Source organism: Pseudophryne corroboree, chromosome 6 (assembly GCF_028390025.1).
Source record: "Pseudophryne corroboree isolate aPseCor3 chromosome 6, aPseCor3.hap2, whole genome shotgun sequence".
In the NCBI taxonomy this organism is placed as follows: Eukaryota; Metazoa; Chordata; class Amphibia; order Anura; family Myobatrachidae; genus Pseudophryne; species Pseudophryne corroboree.
This window is the reverse complement of record NC_086449.1, coordinates 199240800-199263102: the sequence shown is the minus strand read 5'-3', so window position 1 is coordinate 199263102 and position 22303 is coordinate 199240800. Positions and strand designations below refer to the sequence as shown.

Sequence of the window (22303 nt, the reverse complement as noted above, 5' to 3'; positions counted from 1 at the left end):
CTCAAGAACTCCAGATGTGGCTCCCAAATGGGGATGTGTAGGTACGCATCCTTTATGTCCAGGGATAACATGAACCCTTCTGACTCCAGGCCCGCAATTACTGAACTGATGGACTCCATCTTGAATCGGTAATATGTTAGATATTGATTCAACGATTTCAAATTCAGAATGGGTTGTCCGGCTTCGGAACTACAAACAGGTTTGAATAAAACCCTTTTATCCGCTGTGGGCCTGGGACCGGCATTAATACTGACGAGTCCAGGAGGGACTGAATTGCCCCCTGAAGAACCATTTGTCTTTCTTCCGATATCGGAAAGACGGTGGTAAAGAACCTCATTGGAGGTGAAACTTTGAAATCGATTTTGTAACCTCTTGACACTAGAGAATGAACCCACCCATCCGTGGACTTATGGAACCACGCTTCCTGGAAATTTCGGAGATGCGCTCCCACCATGGGAGACCCCAGGTGGAAAGCGAGCCTGTCATGCCACTGTCTTCTCAGCGGGCTTAGGAGCTTGGTGGCGGGTGGTAGTCTGTTGTCGACTGCGGCCTCGTCCGCCTCTGGTTTGTCCTGCCGAAGTCCTGGATGTTGGTTGAAAGGAATTGGGAGCCCGCAGTTGTGTACCCCTACGTGCACGGGACCAGAAAGAGGGGCAGGCAGTGTTGCCGCGCTTACCTTACTGACTACCTCAGGTGCGCGGCATTCAGACCGGAGTCCGGCAGAAGCTTTTTCAGTAAGCTCTGACAGATCACTCCTGACTTCTCCTGTCAGGCTGCTAGAGGACCTGGACCCCACCTTTGAAGAAGTGACGAAGGGCCTCTCCTGAGGTTATTCTTCCGAAAGTGCTGGAGCAGCAGCGGTATGTGACCCGCTCCCTCGGCACATTAAAGAAACTGGGGCTTCTGGGAGATGGGGGGGGGGGGGGGGCGGGGTCTGCATAATCTTCAATTAATTGAACGTGCCAGCTCCAGATAGCCAACCCGTCTATCCCCAGTGTACTCAGCCTCCAGCGTCCCCTAGTAGATGCTAGAGAAAATAGGATTTTAATTACCTACAGGTAAATCCTTTTCTCATAGTCCGTAGAGGATACTGGGGTCCACATTAGTACAATGGGGTATAGACGGGTCCACTAGAAGCCATGGGCACTTTAAGAAATTGATAGTGTGGGCTGGCTCCTCCCTCTATGCCCCTCCTACCAGACTCAGTCTAGGAAACTGTACCCGAGGTGACAGACATACTTTGGGAGGATATAAAAGGATAGTAGTGAGATTCCGAGCCAGCACGCACGAACTAGAGGAAAGCCAAGCTAACCAAACTTTAAACCTGGAACAGCAACCGCTGAATCAACAATAGTTAACCAAGTAACAGTGCGGGAAGAAACGAAGCACTGGGCGGGCACCCAGTATCCTCTACGGACTACGAGAAAAGGATTTACCGGTAGGTAATTAAAATCCTATTTTCTCTTACATCCTAGAGGATACTGGAGTCCACATTAGTACCATGGGGATGTACCAAAGCTCCCAAACTGGGTGGGAGAGTGCTGAGGTTCAGTGCCGAGTGCATCCTTCCAGGAAGAACCCACCGATCTAGTAGAGTGGGCCTGTACAGATTTTGGACACGGCAAACCTGCCATGGAATAAGCATGCTGGATCCAGCGTGCAATTGTCTGCTTTGAAGCAGGACATCCAGTTTTATTGGGATCACAGAGTAAAATCAGCGAGTCATATTTTCTGTGACAAGCTGTCCGCTTCACATAGATCTTCAAAGCCCTCACAACATCCAAGGACTTTGAAGTAGCAGAGGTGTCAGTAACCACCGGAACCACAACAGGTTGGTTGATATGAAACACAGACACCACCTTTGGAAGAAATTGCTGACGAGTTCTGAGTTCAGCCCTATCTTCATGAAAAATCAAATAGGGGCTTTCTCTGGCAGGGTCCACAGGATAACAATGTGATATGATGGAGCGACAGCGGATTGGCACCAAACGATCACAAGCTTTCAGTCCTCCCAGGATGCAACGGGCCCATCCACATATCCCCGCCCACTGGCTCAGGCAAATCAGTTTTTTGTTTGGTGCAGCAGGAGCCAGACCATGGTCACAGGGCTGCTGTTTGGCAGCCCTAAGCTTTATTCATTTCTTTTTATAGTCTTACTATGTTTTCAGAGTGATCTTACACGCATATTGGAAAGAGTCCCTCCAACAACTCTCCGTCGGGTCGCAACAACGCTTACCCACGGTACAAGTGCTGTCTCGACGGGCATCTGTGTCGGATGTACTAGCAGGTCCAGCAGACGTTACCAGGCTGTGGTCGGAGCACGGGGAGAAGGCAAGGCATCGGTTCCACTTAGAAGAGGAATAACGTAAACAGCCGCACTGTATTGGGAGGAGACTACCAAACAGTAACTAGCGCACCGCCACCACGGGTGCTCCAGCGCTAGGCCTTAGGGATCATAAGGCACCAGGAGTAGCATGAGGCTGCGATCCCTAGGGTTGATGTCAGCGGTGGGGAGTCAGACGCTCTCCTGGTCGCCCCTCTCTCCAGTTCATTACCAGTTTCCGTCGGTCTCCCGCCATGAACAGATTGCCTCACTTCCGTCTCAGACGCTACCACAAGGGGTCTCGGTCGCAGCATAGGCCACTGCATCTGTGTACACTAAGCGTTACCGCGAGGAGGAATGACCGGTGCGTCTGCTTGCACAGTGCGTCTGTGTTCACTAAAAGTTCCCGGAGCGGCAGTGTACACTAGTAGCGTCTGGATCCACTCAGCGTTCGCCAACGTATTGATCGATCCTGGAAGTGGGGCGAGTCTCCCTGTATCCCACTCTACTGAGTACGGGTTATAAAGCACTAAATTTCTATCTTCTTTTTGTCAGTATGAATAGTTAACTTTAGTGCCTATAGCATATGAGTCTGTGTACAATATTGGTTTTCTTAGCAATGCGTCTGCATACGTTAAAGATCTGTATAGAACAGAATTCAGTAATATGTACTCCTACATAATTTTACATGTGTTTGTAGTTGATAATATGCTCATATGACTAACATATAACATGTGACTTACTGCTAGTGCGATTGCTGACTTAACATAAATGATTGTCGGTTGATCTTCTGATCCTCAATGCAGGTGCATGGGAGGGTCACTTTGATATCACTTTAGAAAAGTAAAGTGGTTACAGTCACAAACTGTGTAGTACACTGTGAAAATGCCGATTATTTATCATGTCTAACAGCGGCAAAGGTGACGAGGGTACATTTACAGTAACACTCATATCTTGTTGTTTGCAAAAACTCCCCAGCTCCTACACACGCCTCGCAGAAGCCAAGGCCAACAGCGTGATGGCCTTCCACGTAAGAAACTTGACGTCAACGTCCTGTAAAGACTCAAACCATTCCGACTGCAGGAACTGCAACACCAGGTTGAGATTCCAAGGTGCCATAGGAGGCACAAAGGGCGGTTGGATGTGCAGAACCCCCTTCAAAAATGTCTGAACCTCAGGGAGAGAAGCCAATTGTTTCTGAAAGAAAATGGGTAAGGCTGAAATCTGGATTTTTATGGAGCCCAAACGTAGGCCCACATCCACACCTGACTGCAGAAAAAAGGAGAAAACGTCCCTGTTGAAATTCCACCGCAGGAAATTTCCTGTAATCACACCACATTTTTTACAAATACGGTGGTAATGTTTAGATGTTACCCCCTTTCCGGCTTGGATCAGGGTTGGAATAACCTTATCCGGGATCCCATTCCAGGCTAGAATTTGACGCTCAACCTCCATGCTGTCAAAAGTAGCCGTGGTAAGTCTTGATAGACGAACGGCCCCTGAGAAGGTCCTTGCGAAGAGGTAAGGCCACGGGTCCTTTAGGAGCAACTCCAGTAGATCCACATACCAGGCCCTTCTTGGCCGGTCCGGACCAATGAGAATTGCTTGAACCTTTTCCCTTTTCATTCTTTTGAGAATCTTTGGGATCAATGGAAGTGGTGGAAACAAGTACACCATCTGGTAGACCCACGGAGTCAGCAGAGCGTCGACCGCCACTGTTTGCGGGTCCCTCGAACTGGAACAATACCGCTTGAGCTTCTTGTTGAGACGAGATGCCGTCATGTCGATTTGTGGCATTCCCCACCGACGTGTCAAGCACCCGAATCCCTCCAAGTGAAGGCCCAACTCTCCTGGGTGGAGGTCGTGCCTGCTGAGGAAGTTTGCTTCCCAGTTGTCTACTCCAGGAATGAAGATTGCAGACAACGCCACAGCGTGTCTTTCTGTCCAGAGGAGAATCCTTGTTACCTCTGACATTGCTGCCCTGCTCTTCGTTCTGCCTTGTCGGTTTATGTACGTTACTGCCCGACTGAACCTGAATGGCTTGATCTTGAAGAAGATGCGATGCCTGTAGAAGGGTGTTGTATATGGCCCTTAGTTGCAGAATGTTGATTGGAAGAATGGCTTCCTTACTTGACCATTTTCCTTGGAACTGTTCTCCCTGGGTGACTGCTCCCCAACCTCTGAGGCTTGCGTCTGTGGTTAGCAGAATCCAATTTCCCGAACCTTCAGCCCTCGGTCAAGTGAGAAGTCTGAAGCCACCACAGAAGATAAATCCTGGCTTTTGGCGACAGACGGATCCTCTGGTGCATGTGAAGATGCGATCCGGACCATTTGTCCAGCAGATCCAGCTGGAAGGGCCTTGCGTAAAACCTTCTGTACTGCAGCGCCTCGTAAGCTGCTACCATCTTTCCCAGAAGGAGAATGCATAGATGCACCGGATGTCCGGGTTTATCTTATAACATCCCGCACCATTGACTGGATCACCAATGCTTTTTCCAACGGAAGGAATACCTTCTGTGCCTCCATATCCAATATCATCCCCAAGAATGGAAGCCTCCGTGTTAGTTCCAGATGAGATTTTAATAGGTTCAAAATCCACCTGTGATCCTGGAGTAGTCGGGTTGAGAGGTCAATGTTGACTGACAACCTCTCCCTGGATGGTGCTTTTAGCAGCAGATCATCCAGGTACGGTATTATGTTCATTCCCTGTTTGCGGAGGAGAAACTCTGCCATTACCTTGGTGAACACCCTCGGTGCCATAGGAAGGCCAAATGGCAGGGCCTGGAACTGGTAGCGACGGTCCTGCAATGCAAACCTTAGATAAGCCTAATGAGGCGGCCAAATGGGAATATGAAGGTACGCATCCTTGATATCCAGAGACACCAGGAATTCCCCCTCCTCCAGACCGGAAATCACCGCTCTCAGAGACATCATCTTGAACACCCGTAAGTACGGGTTCATCGACTTGAGATTTAAAATGGGCCTTACCGAACAGTCTTGTTTCGGAACTACAAACAGGTTGGAATAATAACCCTGGTTTTGCAGCTGAAGTGGAACTGGAACAATGACCTGAGTCCGTACCAGTTTCTGAATTGCTTCCTGTAAAGTCATACTTGCTTTTTGAGAAGCTGGTAAGCCTGATTTGAAGAATCTGTGAGGTGGGAGTTCCTGAAACTCCAGTCTGTAGCCCTGGGCTATAAGATCTTTGACCCAGGAATCCTGGCATGACGTTGACCATATGTGACTGAAAAATCTCAAACGGGCTCCCACCTGCCTGTCTTCCAGGCAGTGCGGCCCACCGTCATGCTGAAGGCTTAGAGGAAGCAGGACCGTGGTTCTGTTCCTGTGAACCCGTAGTTGCTGGTTTTATGGGATTACCTCTATTGCCTTTGAAGGCCGTAGAAGAACCTTTGGTTTTGTTTTTAAACTTCGCTGTCCGAAAGGACTGCAGAGTTGGAGCAGTGTAGGATTTTCTAGCTGGGGGAGCTGCGGAAGGAAGGTATGTAGACTCATCCGCCGTAGCCTTGGATATCTACGTATCCAGTTCATCTCCAAAAAGGCTTCACCTGTGAAAGGTAGGCATTCCACGCCTTTCCTGGAATCCGCGTCCGCAGTCCACTGGCGTAGCCACAAGCCCCTGCGTGCGGACACTGCCATGGCAGTGGTTCATGCATTGAGCAAACCAATTTCCTTTATGGCCTCCACCTTAAAGTTAGCAGAATCCTGTAAATGCTGTAGGAGTAAAATTATCTCCCCCCTGGATAAGGAATCTAACCAGTCAATTAGATTACCTGACTATTTAGCAACGGCCCTAGAGATCCATGCACAAGCTATAGTGGGTCTCTGGGCCACCCCCGCAGCTGTGTACAGAAATTTGAGAGTGGTCTCAATCTTGCGGTCTGCGGCATCCTTCAAAGAAGCTGCCCCAGGGACAGGTAAAACTATCTTACGAGACAGCCTAGAAACCGATGCGTCAACTTTTCCCATTTTTTCCTATCATCCTGAGGAAACGGGAAGGATGAGAGTAACCGTTTTGGGACCTGAAACTTCTTGTCAGGATTTACCCAAGTTGCTTCAAATAGGGAATTTCTGTGAAAGTAGTTGAGGATTTATTTTTCACATTAAAATAAGATTCCTCCTTGTCCTCTGACACCTTACCAGGGATTTGCAGGACCTCTCTAATAGTTTCTATCAGGGCCTGTATTCCCTGTGACAAAGCTGCATCCCACCCCTCCCGAGTACACCTCACCCTCCTCTGGGTCTGATACATCATCATCATCGTTATCAGCCTGCATGATTTGGGCCAGAGTACGCTTCTGTGGACAAATGGCAGGGGTCTGAGACGTTGGAATGACCACTGAATCTCTATTCATCAGGTCATCAACCGATTGTCTTAAGTATTGCGTCTCCTTCTCATTTTGGGATAATTTATTCAAAATATTGGAAATCATCTCTTTTAATGAATCTAACCATACTGCTTTAGATCCACTAGCCTGGGAATGTGTACTATCCTGAGTACACGGCAGTGATCCCCCAGATTGAGAAAAACACTCTGCTGTGCATGATACACTCCTTTGTCATAGTAAATGTGAAAGAACACACACACAGAGGAAGTAGGTTATAAGCACAGTAAACCCACACAGAGCCCTCCTAGGGAGACACAGAGTATAATGGAGCCAGCTACACAGCACCCCTATAGCTAAATAACAAGTTTAACTGGGTTGCAAACTAAGTACCCTTAATAGGGCTTAGTACACCTAATATTGCTCCATTCCCCTCCCTGCTATGACCCCCTGGCACCGCTGAGGTGTTCTGGAGTCCTTGTAGAGGAGCTGCGCATCCCTGTCAATCTGCCTGTGTATAGCAGCAGAGGGAAAATGGCGCTGGTGAGCTGCTGGATCCGCTCAGAGTGAAGCCCCGCCCCCTTAATGGCGCGCTGTCTTCCCCCGGTTTTTTATACTGGCTGAGGTAATTATACTGTGCTACAGTGGGTTAAAACCCCTGTAGTGCACTGCAAGTGTGGGTATCAGTAGTGGCTTCAGCTCGCCCCTCACAGCGGTCACTACAGTCTCTCTGAAGCCTGGAGCGCAGTCTGTACGTCAGCGCTGCGCTCCTACTCTTGTGCCACCATTACAGCCGGCGACCCACTAACCAGGACACCGGCCACCTACTCACCACTCTTCTGACTTCTGGCTCTGTTAGGGGTGGCAGCGTACTGCGGGTCTGTACGCACGCTGTGGTGGGGCTTGAGAATAGGACCCTTAGGAGCTCAGTGTCCTGTCAGCGGGGAACGGGACAATTAGGGGAGGCCCAACCTCCCTAGGGTTAAGTCCCACGAAGCAGGCAGTCTGGTGCCAGCCAGACCTGCCTAAAAACAATAAAAAAAGAAAATAAATGCAGACAACTCTTCAGGAGCTTCCCAAGCCTGACCGGCTCCTCCGGGCACATTTTCTAGTCTGGTAGGAGGGGCATAGAGGGAGGATCCAGCCCACACTATCAATTTCTTAAAGCGCCCATGGCTCCTAGTGGACCAGTCTATACCCCATGGTACTAATGTGGACCCCAGTATCCTCTAGGACGCAAGAGAAATATCAGATGATCACTACAAGAAAGAAAATCCTCACCCCTGCTCTCCTTAAAGGATAGCGACATGTATCCTGAAAATAAAGTCTGCTGGATCTCTACGAAATCCCTGCAGTCATTATACGGACGATCAGAATGCCAACAGTGGCATCCGAACAGTCAAAATCCCTACAGATCCCAGTAAGTATTTAAACCCTAATCCTACCCCACCCCTCCCACAGCCTAACCGTCCCCTCCCGCAGCCTAACCCTCCCCTTAGTGCCAAACCCTTCATCTCATACTTACCAGCAGGATCCCGCTGTCAGTATTCTGACTGTCGGGACACTGACCACATGCCTTGTAAAACCCTGTTCTTGCATACAATGCTAGTGCCAGATGAGAGGAAAGCATCTGCCTAGGGTCAATATATTTCACAATGGCGTATAAAGCAGGAACATAAACTAAATATACGGGAGCAGTTTATTGCCTGTAAACAGGAGGTGAGAGCTACTCTCTCTTGCCAAGCATCCATCCTCGGACATTTTTTTATTTTATTTATTTTGGAGGATCTTACCTGTGGCCCCCCATAAATGAAGAGGACAGTTGGGTATTTTTTCCCTGGCTGCAACTGATGAGGCCGATACATCATGCCGTATAGAGTGAAGCCGGTCCGACTGGGGAAGGAGAAAATTTCTGGGGCGATGTACCCGGGAACAGTCCCTAGAGAAAGGACAATCATAGCAAATAGCAGACAACATGGTAATATACACTTGTGCAATTCATACTCCCAATTTAACGGTTTATCCTTCCCTACATTGCAACAAAATCATTTCTTCATATTAACACATTTACTTTTGCCCCCACATTAACATATACATTTTTTCTTCCCACAAAGTCCCTTAAAAGATAAAATTCAACCAAAATATTAAACTCCACACTGAGCTGGTCAGCAGGAGGGAGGATGATGCACTAGACACTCCATGAGGATGTAGCTGTGTGACTGGCGATCAGGAAACAGTCGGTCATAAAACAGACACCGGGATCCCGCCCCGTAACAATCCGGATAGTCGGCATGCCGACTAACAGGGGCTATTTCCACTAGAGTGGGCATAGAGTAGGAATAGAACCTGTGCGGATCCCACAAGGGGCTTCGGTGTGACGAACCCCCCCCCCCCCCCCCCCCCCCGCCGCCGGGCATCTCAAAGCCGGGATCCCGGAGTCAGTATGGTGACCGTCACAAATACCCAACCCACTCCTTGCTCCTGCTAACAGGCAGCGTGGTGCCAGCGGAAGAGCGCAGGACTAAAACGCAGCAGGTGAGTGGAAATTCTCCATAGACTTGCAAGATTGCTTATATACGAGAAAACAGGTATGACCCTTTAGGACACAGCTGTATTGTGTATATGCCACCTAAAAATGGTTTCCCAGATCTGGACAAAACTTTCCTTTTCATTTCTACCCATACCGTAAAGATGATCCAAGTAAATCAATGCATCAACATGCTAAAGACTTTAATCCCCTCAAAATGAGATGTTGTATGCCCCATGTCACCTTGTACACTTTTACAGTTACGCTACATACTGTAAGCCAGGATCTTTAGTCAACATTTAGAACCAAATCTGTAAAACAATCATCTGCTCTCTCACCTGGTGACTCGAGAAGAGTAGCCCAAAATTCCTTATCCCTTTGGGTTGGATCGGTGCCACTGCCTTTTATTTTAAAAAGATGCACTGAATGTGGTAGAGTCTGGCTGCTATATCTACTAATGAACATATCGCAGTGCTGCATAGGAGAAAGCACAATAACATGTTCTCAGTGTTTTAAAAGAACATATAATTTCAAACAAAGAATGTTTTTAGTATACAAATCTGTGCAGTCAACAGATGAACAGGTCACATATGATATGAAAATCTATTACAGACTAATACAATTAATCAGTTGCAGAAATCGGTGCTAGTCGAACAATTTGCCTGCCGACCACATCTCCTATGCGTTGATTAAGTGTTCCTGAACTTACCCTGGCAGTGTGTGGACAGATTGGAAGCGAAGATAAAATGGAAGGCACCACAGTGGTAAGCAAATGACAGTTGATGAGCACCAGGTGGAAGAGAATCATCAGTAAGAGGGACAATGTAGATTACCGACAGTAAAATGAACCCCAAGACCAGTCGGTAAACTTTGTATAGTACATGGTGGAACAGTAAACCCAACCTGGTGCAATGTGCAAATCCATACTCTGAAACATGGGTGCACTTGTGCAGAAACAGGTGTATGACATGAGAAAAAAAAAATAAAAAAATAAGATTTTACTTACCGATAAATCTATTTCTCGTAGTCCGTAGTGGATGCTGGGGACTCCGTCAGGACCATGGGGATATAGCGGCTCCGCAGGAGACAGGGCACAATAATAAAAGCTTTAGGATCAGGTGGTGTGCACTGGCTCCTCCCCCTATGACCCTCCTCCAAGCCTCAGTTAGGATACTGTGCCCGGACGAGCGTGCATAATAAGGAAGGATATTGAATCCCGGGTAAGACTCATACCAGCCACACCAATCACACCGTACAACCTGTGATCTGAACCCAGTTAACAGTATGATAACAACGAAGGAGCCTCTGAAAAGATGGCTCACAACAAGAATAACCCGATTTTTGTAACAATAACTATGTACAAGTATTGCAGACAATCCGCACTTGGGATGGGCGCCCAGCATCCACTACGGACTACGAGAAATAGATTTATCGGTAAGTAAAATCTTATTTTCTCTGACGTCCTAGTGGATGCTGGGGACTCCGTCAGGACCATGGGGATTATACCAAAGCTCCCAAACGGGCGGGAGAGTGCGGATGACCCTGCAGCACCGAATGAGAGAACTCCATGTCCTCCTCAGCCAGGGTATCAAATTTGTAGAATTTAGCAAACGTGTTTTCCCCTGACCAAGTAACTGCTCGGCAAAGTTGTAAAGCCGAGACCCCTCGGGCAGTCGCCCAAGATGAGCCCCCTTCCTTTTGGAATGGGCTTTTACTGATTTTGGCTGTGGCAAGCCTGCCACAGAATGTGCAAGCTGAATTGTATTACAAATCCAGCGAGCAATCGTCTGCTTAGAAGCAGGAGCACCCATCTTGTTGGGTGCATACAGGCTAAACAGCGAGTCAGATTTTCTGACTCCAGCCTTCCTGGAAACATATTTTTCAGGGCCCTGACAACGTCAAGTAACTTGGAGTCCTCCAAGTCCCTAGTACCCGCAGGTACCACAATAGGTTGGTTCATGTGAAAAACAGAAAACACCTTAAGGAGAAATTGAGGACGAGTCCTCAATTCTGCCCTGTCAGAATGAAAAATTAAGTAAGGGCTTTATATATGATAAAGCCGCCAATTCTGACACACGCCTGGCTGAAGCCAGGGCTAATAGCATCGTCACCTTCCATGTGAGATATTTTAAGTCCACAGTGGTGAGTGGTTCAAACCAATGTGACTTTAGGAAACTCAAAACAACATTGAGATCCCAAGGTGCCACTGGGGGCACAAAAGGAGGCTGTATATGCAGTACCCCTTTTACAAACATCTGAACGTCAGGCACTAAAGCCAGTTCTTTCTGGAAGAAATTCGACAGGGCCGAAATTTGAACCTTAATGGACCCTAATTTTAGGCCCATAGACAGTCCTGTTTTCAGGAAATGTAGGAAACGACCCAGTCGGAATTCCTCTGTAGGGGCCTTCTTGGCCTCACACCACGCAACATATCTTCGCCAAATGCGGTGAAAATGTTTTGCGGTTACATCCTTCCTGTCTTCGACCAGGGTAGGGATGACTTCATCTGGAATGCCCTTTCAGGATCCGGCGTTCAACCGCCATGCCGTCAAACGCGGCCGCGGTAAGTCTTGGAACAGACAAGGCCCCTGCTGGAGCAGGTCCTTTCTTAAAGGTAGAGGCCACGGGTCTTCCGTGAACATCTCTTGAAGTTTCGGGTACCAAGTCCTTCTTGGCCAATCCGGAACCACGAGTATCATTCTTACTCATCTCCCTCTTATGATTCTCAGTACTTTTTGTATGAGAGGCATAGGAGGGAACACACACTCTGACTGGTACATCCACAGTGTTACCAGAGCGTCCACCGCTATTGCCTGAGGGTCCCTTGACCTGGCGCAATATCTAGTTTTTTGTTCAGGCGGGACGCCATCATGTCCACCTTTGGTTTTTCACAACGGTTTACAATCATGTGGAAGACTTCCCGATGAAGTCCCCACTCTCCCGGGTGGAGGTCATGCCTGCTGAGGAAGTCTGCTTCCCAGTTTTCCACTCCCGGAATGAACACTGCTGAGAGTGTTATCACATGATTTTTCGCCCAGCGAAGAATCCTTGCAGTTTCTGCCATTTCCCTCCTGCTTCTTGTGCCGCCCTGTCTGTTTACGTGGGCGACTGCCGTGATGTTGTCCCACTGGATCAATACCGGCTGACCTTGAAGCAGAGGTCTTGCTAAGCTTAGAGCATTGTAAATTGCCCTTAGCTCCAGTATATTTATGTGGAGAGAAGTCTCCAGACTCGATCACACTCTCTGGAAATTTTTTCCTTGTGTGACTGCTCCCCATCCACTCAGGCTGGCATCAGTGGTCACCAGGACCCAGTCCTGAATGCCGAATCTGCGGCCCTTTCATAGATGAGCACTCTGCAGCCACCGCAGAAGAAACACCCTTGTCCTTGGAGACAGGGTTATCCGCTGATGCATCTGAAGATGCGATCCGGACCATTTTTCCAGCAGATCCCACGTAAAGGTTCTTGCGTGAAATCTACCGAATGGGATCGCTTTGTAAGAAACCACCATTTTTCACAGGATCCTTGTGCAATGATGCACTGATACTTTTCCTGGTTTTAGGAGGTTCCTGACTAGCTCGGATAACTCCCTGGCTTTCTTCTCCGGGAGAAAACATCCTTTTCTGGACTGTGACCAGAATCATCCCTAGGAACAGTAGACGTGTCGTCGGAAAAAAATGCGATTTTGGAATATTTAGAATCCACTCGTGCTGTCGTAGAACTACTTAAGATAGTGCTACTCCGACCTCCAACTGTTCTCTGGACCTTGCCCTTATCAGGAAAGCGTCCATATTTCTTTTAAGAAGAATCATCATTTCGGCCATTACCTTGGTAAAGACCCGGGGTGCCGTGGACAATCCAAACGGCAGCGTCTGAACTGATAGTGACAGTTCTGTACCACGAACCTGAGGTACCCTTGGTGAGAAGGGCAAATTTGGACATGTAGGTAAGCGTCCCTGATATCCAGTGACACCATATCGTCCCCTTCTTCCTGGTTCGCTATCACTGCTCTGAGTGACTCCATCTTGATTTGAACGCTTGTATGTAAGTGTTCAAATATTTCAGATCTCACCTAGCCGTCTGGCTTCAGTACCACAATATAGTGTGGAATAATACCCCTTCCCTTGTTGTAGAAGGGGTACTTTGATTATCACCTGCTGGGAATACAGCCTGTGAATTGTTCCCAATACTGCCTCCCTGTCGGAGGGAGACGTTTGTTAAAGCAGACTTCAGGAACTTGTGAGGGGGAGACGTCTCGAATTTCCAATGTACACCTGGGATACTACGTGTAGGATCCAGGAGTCCACTTGTGAGTGAGCCCACTGCGTGCTGAAACTCTTGAGATGACCCCCTACCGCACCTGTGTCCGCTTGTACGGCCCCAGCGTCATGCTGCGGACTTGGCAGAAGCTGTGGAGGGCTTCTGACCCTGGTGATGGGCTGCCTGCTGCAGTCTTCTTCCCTTTCCTCTACCCCTGGGCAGATATGACTGGCCCTTTTGCCCGCCTGCCCTTATGGGGACGAAAGGACTGAGACTGAAAAGACTGTGTCCTTTTCTGCTGAGATGTGACTTGGGGTAACAAAAGGTGGATTTTTCAGCTGTTGCCATGGCCACCAGGTCCGATGGACCGCCCCTTTATACGGCAATACTTCCATGTGCCGTCTGGAATCTGCATCACCTGACCACTGTCGTCTGGCAGATATGGACATCACATTTACTCTTGATGCCAGAATGCAAATATCCCTCTGCGCATCTCGCATATATAGAAATGCATCCTTAAAATGCTCTATAGTCAATAAAATCTTGTCCCTGTCAAGGGTATCAATATTTTCAGTCAGGAAATCCGACCAAGCCCCCTCAGCGCTGCACATCCAGGCTGAGGCGATTGCTGGTCGTAGTATAACACCAGTATATGTGTATATACTTTTAGGATATTTTTCAGCTTCCTATCAGCTGGCTCCTTGAGGGCTGCCGTATCTGGAGACGGTAACGCCACTTGTTTTTATAAGCGTGTGAGCGCCTTATTCACCCTAAGGTGTGTTTCCCAACTCGCCCTAACTTCTGGCGGGAAAGGGTATACCGCCAATAATTTTCTATCGGAGGAAACCCACGTATCATCACACACTTCATTTAATTTATCTGATTCAGGAAAAACTACAAGTAGTTTATTCACACCCTACATAATACCCTTATTTGTGGTACTTGTAGTATCAGAAATATGTAACACCTCCTTCATTGCCCTTAACATGAAACGTGTGGCCCTAAAGGAAAATACGTTTGTTTCTTCACCGTCGACACTGGAGTCAGTGTCCGTGTCTGTGTCGACCGACTGAGGTAAATGGGCGTTTTTACAAGCCCCTGACGGTGTCTGAGACGCCTGGACAGGTACTAATTTGTTTGCCGGCCGTCTCATGTCGTCAACCGACCTTGCAGCGTGTTGACATTATCACGTAATTCCTAAATAAGCCATCCATTCCAGTGTCGACTCCCTAGAGAGTGACATCACCAATACAGGCAATTTGCTCCGCCTCCTCACCAACATCGTCCTCCTACATGTCGACACACACGTACCGACACACAGCACACACACAGGGAATGCTCTGACAGAGGACAGGACCCCACTAGCCCTTTGGGGAGACAGAGGGAGAGTTTGCCAGCACACACCAAAAACGCTATAATTATACAGGGACAACCCCTTATACAAGTGTTTTCCCTTATAGCATTTTTATATATGTAATCATATCGCCAAATAAGTGCCCCCCCTCTCTGTTTTAACCCTGTTTCTGTAGTGCAGTGCAGGGGAGAGCCTGGGAGCCTTCCTCACAGCAGAGCTGAGCAGGAAAATGGCGCCGTGTGCTGAGGAGAATAGGCCCCGCCCCCTTTTCGGCGGGCTCTTCTCCCGGAGTTTGTGAGATCTGGCAGGGGTTAAATACCTCCATATAGCCTCAAGGGCTATATGTGATGTATTTTAGCCATAAAAAGGTATTATACATTGCTGCCCAGGGCGCCCCCCCCAGCGCCCTGCACCCTCAGTGACAGTTGGTGACTGTTGGTGAAGTGTGCTGACAACAATGGCGCACAGCTGCAGTGCTGTGCGCTACCTTATGAAGACTGAAAGTCTTCTGCCGCCTGTTTCTGGACCTCTTCAACTTCGGCATCTGTAAGGGGGGTCGGCGGCACGGCTCCGGGACGAACCCCAGGGTGAGACCTGTGTTCCGACTCCCTCTGGAGCTAAAGGTGTCCAGTAGCCTAAGAAGCAAATCCATCCTGCACGCAGGTGAGTTTTCTTCTCTCCCCTAAGTCCCTCGTAGCAGTGAGCCTGTTGCCAGCAGGACTCACTGAAAATAAAAAACCTAACTTAAACTTTTATTCTAAGCAGCTCAGGAGAGCCACCTAGATTGCACCCTTCTCGTCGGGCACAAAAATCTAACTGAGGCTTGGAGGAGGGTCATAGGGGGAGGAGCCAGTGCACACCACCTGATCCTAAAGCTTTTATTATTGTGCCCTGTCTCCTGCGGAGCCGCTATATCCCCATGGTCCTGACGGAGTCCCCAGCATCCACTAGGACGTCAGAGAAAAAAGAGTTATGGTAGACTTACCCTTGTTAACTCTTTCTTCGAGATCCATTGGCTTCACTGGGAAGACATTGGGGCGTAGGTGGTTGGAGAGGACCGTCACAAAACAGTTAAAACTTTGAAGTCCCAGTATGGCACAGTCCCTCCTCCCCTATAACCCACCCTCAGCTAGAGGCCAGACAGTTTTTGTGAACAAGTCCAGCCCAAGGCAGGAGCAGGATAGAGGAGAATGAAGAATGCTACACACATGAAACACTCTCACAGTAGAGAAGGGAATCAGTGACCAAGAGGAAGAAAACCCATAGAGGCCAGGTGCGTCAGGGTGGGTGCCCTGTGGTGCCTATGTTCCTCGAAAAAAAAAAAAAAAAAGCAGTTACAAGGCCAAGTCTACCATAACTCTTATTTTCTTCTTCAGGGTCCATAGTCTCCACAGGGAAAACATTGGGGATGTCCCTAAGCAGTTTTCCTTAAGGGAGAGGACACTTCTGAGCAGAGAGGTGAATCAGACGCCCGAAAGAGGCACCCTGAGAGGCAAAGATATCAAAGGCGTGGAACCTATGAAAGGTGTTGACGGAAGACCACATGGCTGCTCTGCACTGTTGTTTGGCAGAAGCGCAATGACTGACCGCCCACGAGGGACCCACAGAGCGAGTAGAATGGGCAGTAACTGTATCCAGAACAGGGAGGTCAGCCTTCGTGTAAGCCTGTGTAATGGTCATGTGCAAGCCACCTAGCCAGAGTTTGTTTGTTAACCGTCTAGCCCAGTGGTGGCCAACCTGTGGCTCTTGAGCCTCATGCGGCTCTTTCTTTTTTCAAATGTGGCTACCCACACTCGAAGTCACGTGTTCACAACAGATCCGGAAACTGCTGCACTCCAGCCAGACAGTCAGCAGCAGCATTACGGGGACTGAGAACTGAGAGAGCCAGATACTAGAGGTGAGACACCCACTGGCAAACAGAGGACACATATGGGGCTGCTGCAATGGCACGAGGTATGTTTTCGGGGAGGGGGGGGGGGGGGGGGGGGGGGGGAGCTGTAGTGACACATGAGGGTCCTGGCAGGAGTGACACAGGAGTGCTAGCAGGAGTGACTCATGGGGGAGCTGGCTGGAGTGACATACTGTAGGAGTGTGCTAGCAGGAGTGACACGAGGTAGCTGGCTGAAGTGACACAGCAGGGTACTGGCTGGAGTGACACATGGGGGAGCTGAAGTGTATTATGTGAATCTGGCTTTTTCAATATATTTTATGTGGATCTTTCTTTCTCAATTATTTTATGTGGAAGTGGCTTTTTAAATGTATTTTATGTTGGATCTGGCTTTAAAAATGTATTTTATGTGGATCTGTTTTTTTAAATGTATTATACCAGAGGCGTGGCCTAGCAGGCACAAGGCCACACCCCATTTTTGCATGTGCGCCTGCGACTCGATGTCGGCTCTTTGACGTGCCTAACAAAATGTTTGGCTCTTTGTTTCTGACTGGTCAGCCACCCCTGGTCTAGCCTCTCTTGTGAAACCCATATAGGCTAAAGAGGGAATCCGATTTTCTGAAGGAGCTGTTACGATCCATGTAAGTCTGGAGAGCACGGAACACATCCAGAGAGGCTTTACCTGCCGAAAGGTCAGGGGATTGGAAGGCCAGAAGCACAATTTCTTCATTAAGATGGACCCTGGGTACCACTTCAGGAAGGTAGCCAGCCCCGGTTCGAAGAACATTCTGTTCAGGTGGAAAAACAGGATTTTGATACCTGCCAGTAAATCCTTTTCTACTAGTCCGTAGAGGATGCTGGGGTCCACTTTATGACCATGGGGTATAGACTGTTCCGCAGGAGCCATGGGCACTCTTAAGACTTTTTAATGGGTGTAAACTGGATCCTCCCTCTATGCCCCTCCTCCAGACCTCAGTTATAGGATCTGTGCCCAGGGAGACAGACATTTCGAGGAAAGGATTTACTTGAATACTAGTGGTGAGATACATACCAGCTCACACCTCAACCATGCCGCACAACATGGCATTCAACATAAAACGCCAACAGGCATGAACCAATTACAGCAACATGCTGAAACTAATATAACACAACATGTGTAACTCTAATGAACTAAACTGCAGGTAAAGTACGTACTGGGACGGGCAACCCAGCATCCTCTATGGACTAGGAGAAAAGGATCTGGGTACCAAGCCCTCCTTGGCCAGTCTGGGGCAATGAAGATTGCTCGAACTCTTGTTCTTATGATCCTGAGCACTTTTGGGATCAGCGGAAGTGGAGGGAAGACATACACCGACCGGAACACCCACTGGGCCACTAGCGCAACCACTGCTATTGCCTGAGGGTCTCTCGACCTGGAACAATATTTCTGAAGCTTCTTGTTGAGACGAGATGCCATCATGTCTACTTGAGGAACTCCCCAAAGACTTGTCACCTCTGCGAAGACTTCCTGGTGGAGGCCCCACTCTCCTGGATGGAGATACTGTCTGCTGAGGAAGTCTGCTTCCGGAATGAAAATTGCCGACAGAGCCTTTACATGTCTTTCTGCCCAAAGGAGGATCTTCGTCACCTCTGCCATTGCTGCTCTGCTTTTCGTTCCGCCCTGCCTGTTTATGTACGCGACTGCTGTTCCATTGTCCGACTGGATCTGCACGGGATGATTTTGAAGAAGATGTACCGCTTGTTGAAGGCCGTTGTAAATGGCTCTCAATTCCAGCACGTTTATGTGAAGGCAGGCTTCCTGACTTGACCATTTTCCTTGGAAGCTTTCTCCCTGAGTGACAGCTCCTCAGCCTCGGAGACTTGCATCCGTGGTTACCAGGAACCAGTCCTGAATCCCGAATCTGCGCCCCTCTAGCAGGTGAGAGCTGTGTAACCACCACAGGAGTGAAATCCTGGCTTTAAATGACAGGATTATCTTTCGGTGCATGTGTAAGTGGGAACCCGACCACTTGTCCAACAGGTCCCACTGGAAAACTCTGGCATGGAACCTGCCAAACTGTATGGCCTCATAGGCCGCCACCATTTTTCCCAACAACCGAATGCACTGATGGATCGACACACTTATTGGCTTCAATATCTGTTTTACCATTTTCTGGATTTCCAGAGCCTTTTCCACTGGAAGAAAAAACTCTCTGAACTTCTGTGTCCAGGATCATCCCGAGAAAAGACAATCTTGTCGTCGGTTCCAACTGTGACTTTGGATAATTTATGATCCAACCGTGTTGTTGGAGTATTGACAGGGAGAGTGTGATGTTTTGTAACAACTGCTCCCTGGATCTCGCCTTTATCAGGAGATCGTCTAGATAAGGAATAATATTGACTCCTTTTTGACGCAGGAGAACCATCATCTCCGCCATCACCTTGGTGAATACCCTCGCCGCCGTGGAGAGACCGAAAGGTAACGTCTGGAATTGGTAATGGCAATCCTGAACCGCGAATCTCAGATAAGCCTGGTGAGGAGGATAAATGGGAACATGCAGGTAAGCATCCTTTATGTCTACAGACACCATGTAGTCCCCCTCCTCCAGACTGGAAATCACTGCCCTCAGAGATTCCATTTTGAACTTGAATCGTTTCAAGTAGAGATTCAGATTTTTTAGGTTCAGGATCGGTCTGACCGAGCCGTCCGGCTTCGGAACTACAAAAAGGCTTGAATAAAACCCCTCCCCTTGTTGTGACAAAGGTACCAGGACTATGACCTGATCCTGACATAATTTTTGGATTGCCGCTGTTACTGCTTCCCTTTCCGGAAGAGAAGCTGGCAAGGTCGATTTGAAAAATCGTCATGGGGGAACGTCTTGAAACTCCAGCTTGTATCCCTGGGACACTATTTGCAACACCCAGGGATCCAGGCCAGACAGAATCCAACCTTGGCTGTATAGTTTGAGATGTGCCCCCACCCGAGCGGCCTCCCGCAAAGGAGCCCCAGCGTCATGCTGAAGATTTGGCAGAAGTAGGGGTAGACTTCTGCTCCTGGGAACCTGAAGCCGCTGTGGACTTCTTTCCCCTTCCCCTACCTGGAAAGAAGGGGGAACCTCTTGCTTTTTTGTATTTATTGGGCCGAAAGGACTGCATGTGAGGGTGATATGTCTTTTTTGCCGGTGCAGGCGCAGAGGGCAAAAATGTCGACTTACCTGCGGTAGCCGCCGAGACCAACGCATCCAGTCCATCGCCAAACAAGGCCTCACCTTTATATGGGAGAGCCTCCATATTTCTTTTGGAATCTGCATCCGCGTTCCACTGGCGAATCCACAACGCCTGTCGAGCCGATACTGCCATGGTAGCGGCTTGTGAACTCAAGAGTCGAATATCTTTCATCGCTTCTAGCATGTATGCGGCAGCGTCTTTGATATTGGCTAACTTAAGGAGTATCTCATCTTTATCAATCGTGTCAATTTCTGATGACACGCATTCTGACCATTTTTCAATAGCGCGACTAACCCACGCGCAAGCAATTGTGGGCCTGAGCAGCGTACCATTGGCAACATAAATGGATTTCAATGTAGTTTACATCTTTGGGTCTGCCGGCTCTTTTAGTGAAGCCGTGCCAGGTGCAGGGAGAATTACCTTCTTTGTCAACCTGGACAGTGCACTGTCTAACACAGGGGGTGACTCCCATTTTTTCCTGTCCTCCATCGTGAAAGGATAAGCCATCTGAATTCTCTTGGGAATACGAAATTTATTTTCGGGATTCACCCACATCCCTTTAAAGAGAGTATTAAGCTCGTGGGAAGGAGGGAAAGTGACCTTGGATTTCTTTTCTTTATAGAAATAAGCCTTCTCCTGAGGTACAGGAGTGGCTTCCAGAACTTCCCTTATAGCTACAATCATATATTGTATATTTTTTGCCAATTTATGATCTATTTCTCTGGAGTCACTATCGTCGACACAAGAATCAGTGTCCGTGTTGGTATCAGTATTCACAATATTCGCAAATGGTCTCTTATGTGACCCAGAGGGGTCGCCTGCGGATGGAAGAACAGAGCCCTGAAAAATCACATCTTCCACAGATTTTCTCCAGCACTCAGCATGAGATTCAGACTTATCTAATCTCCTATTGATATGATGCATACTATCACGTATTTCTTTCACTCATGCAGGCTCTTGGTGTGCCGGCAGCGCCACCACATTACAACTCTGTGTCCCTAAAATGGTTTCCTCCGGAGAGGAGCTCCCTGCCTCAGACATGTCACACATTTGTACAACACCCACACAGACACACTGGGACTTATATTTTGTTATTATTATTATATAGGGGACAGACCCACAGTAAAATCTGTCAGAGGGACACCAGTTCACAACCCCAGCGCCAGTATCTAATGCCCGTGAACACAGAATGCCCACTGACATGCAGCGCTTTTTACACAGTAAAACACACTTGTAAAGCACCAAAACCGCTTGTGCCCCCCCTTTTTATGCACCCTGATACTTGTAGTCAGAAGTGGAGGAGGACCAGCAATGTCTCTGCAGCCTGAGGAGAGAGAGGAAATGGCGCTGAGCAGTGTGCTGGCTGCCTGAGGAAGAAGCTCCGCCCCCGCAATGGCGCATTTTTACCTCAGAGACTTTGCATAATATTTATACTGGCGGGGGTAGGGCTGTGCCTGGGCATCTTATACCCCCTTTTTGCCAGTTTATATGGGTATTTTGCTGCACAGGGCGCCCCCCCCCCTCCCCCGCGCCCTGCAGTGCCTGTGTGTGTGGACAGCAATGGCGCGCTGCGCTCCCGCCAGCCGATCTGCCTTCTTCTACTCACCTGTCTTCTGGCTCTGTGATGGGGGTGACAGCGTGCTGTGGGAGTGAGCATCTAGACATGGCTAGCGTTCAGTACCCTTCAGGAGCTAATGGTGTCCTGTCAGCCAGAAGCAGAGCCATGAAACTCTTCAGGAAGTTGGTTCCTACTTCTGCCCCCTCAGTCCCACGAAGCAGGGAGACTGATGCCAGCAGTTCTCCCTGAAAATAAAAAACCTAACATAAGTCTTTTCAGAGAAGCTCAGTAGAGCTTCCCTAGAGTGCATCCAGTCTGCCTGGGCACATTTCTAAAACTGAGGTCTGGAGGAGGGGCATAGAGGGAGGAGCCAGTTTACACCCATTGAAAAGTCTTAAGAGTGCCCATGGCTCCTGCGGAACCGTCTATACCCCATGGTCATAAAGTGGACCCCAGCATCCTTTAGGACATGAGAAATTGAAAAGGGGGAGCGACAGGAGAGCGCCCCTAAGTCCGAGACTCTGTGGGCAGAGGCAATAGCAAGGAGGAAAAGTGTTTTTGCAGTCAGCCAATTGAGGTCTAACGAGTCCATAAGCCTGTAACGCCTGGAGAACCAACGACAAGTCCCACGGAGCCACCAAAGGGAGGTTAAATGCTAAGGACCCCCATGAAGGAAAGTGCGGTCATCAGGCAGGGGAGCGATCCTTCGCTGGAAGTGGACCGAGCAGAGACCTGCACTTTAAGGGATACCAGGCGGAGGCAGATGTCTAACCAAGCCTGGAGAAAGGCGAGAAACTCTAAAAACCAGAGGGTCATAGCGTCTAGAAATAGACGTGCCAAACC

At 48.7% G+C, this 22303-nt stretch overlaps 1 protein-coding gene across 2 annotated transcripts in view; it reads right to left on the bottom strand.

The window, feature by feature from the left end:
* DPP8 (dipeptidyl peptidase 8) overlaps positions 1–22303 on the bottom strand; it is a 136564-nt gene that overhangs the window by 42204 nt on the left and 72057 nt on the right. For both annotated transcript variants that reach the window (XM_063925597.1, XM_063925596.1), the window contains exons 14-15: positions 9532–9667; positions 8460–8605 (exon numbers count right to left, since the gene is read on the bottom strand). In XM_063925597.1, coding sequence (XP_063781667.1) covers positions 8460–8605; positions 9532–9667 — 282 coding nt within the window. The remainder of the gene's footprint in view (positions 1–8459; positions 8606–9531; positions 9668–22303) is intronic.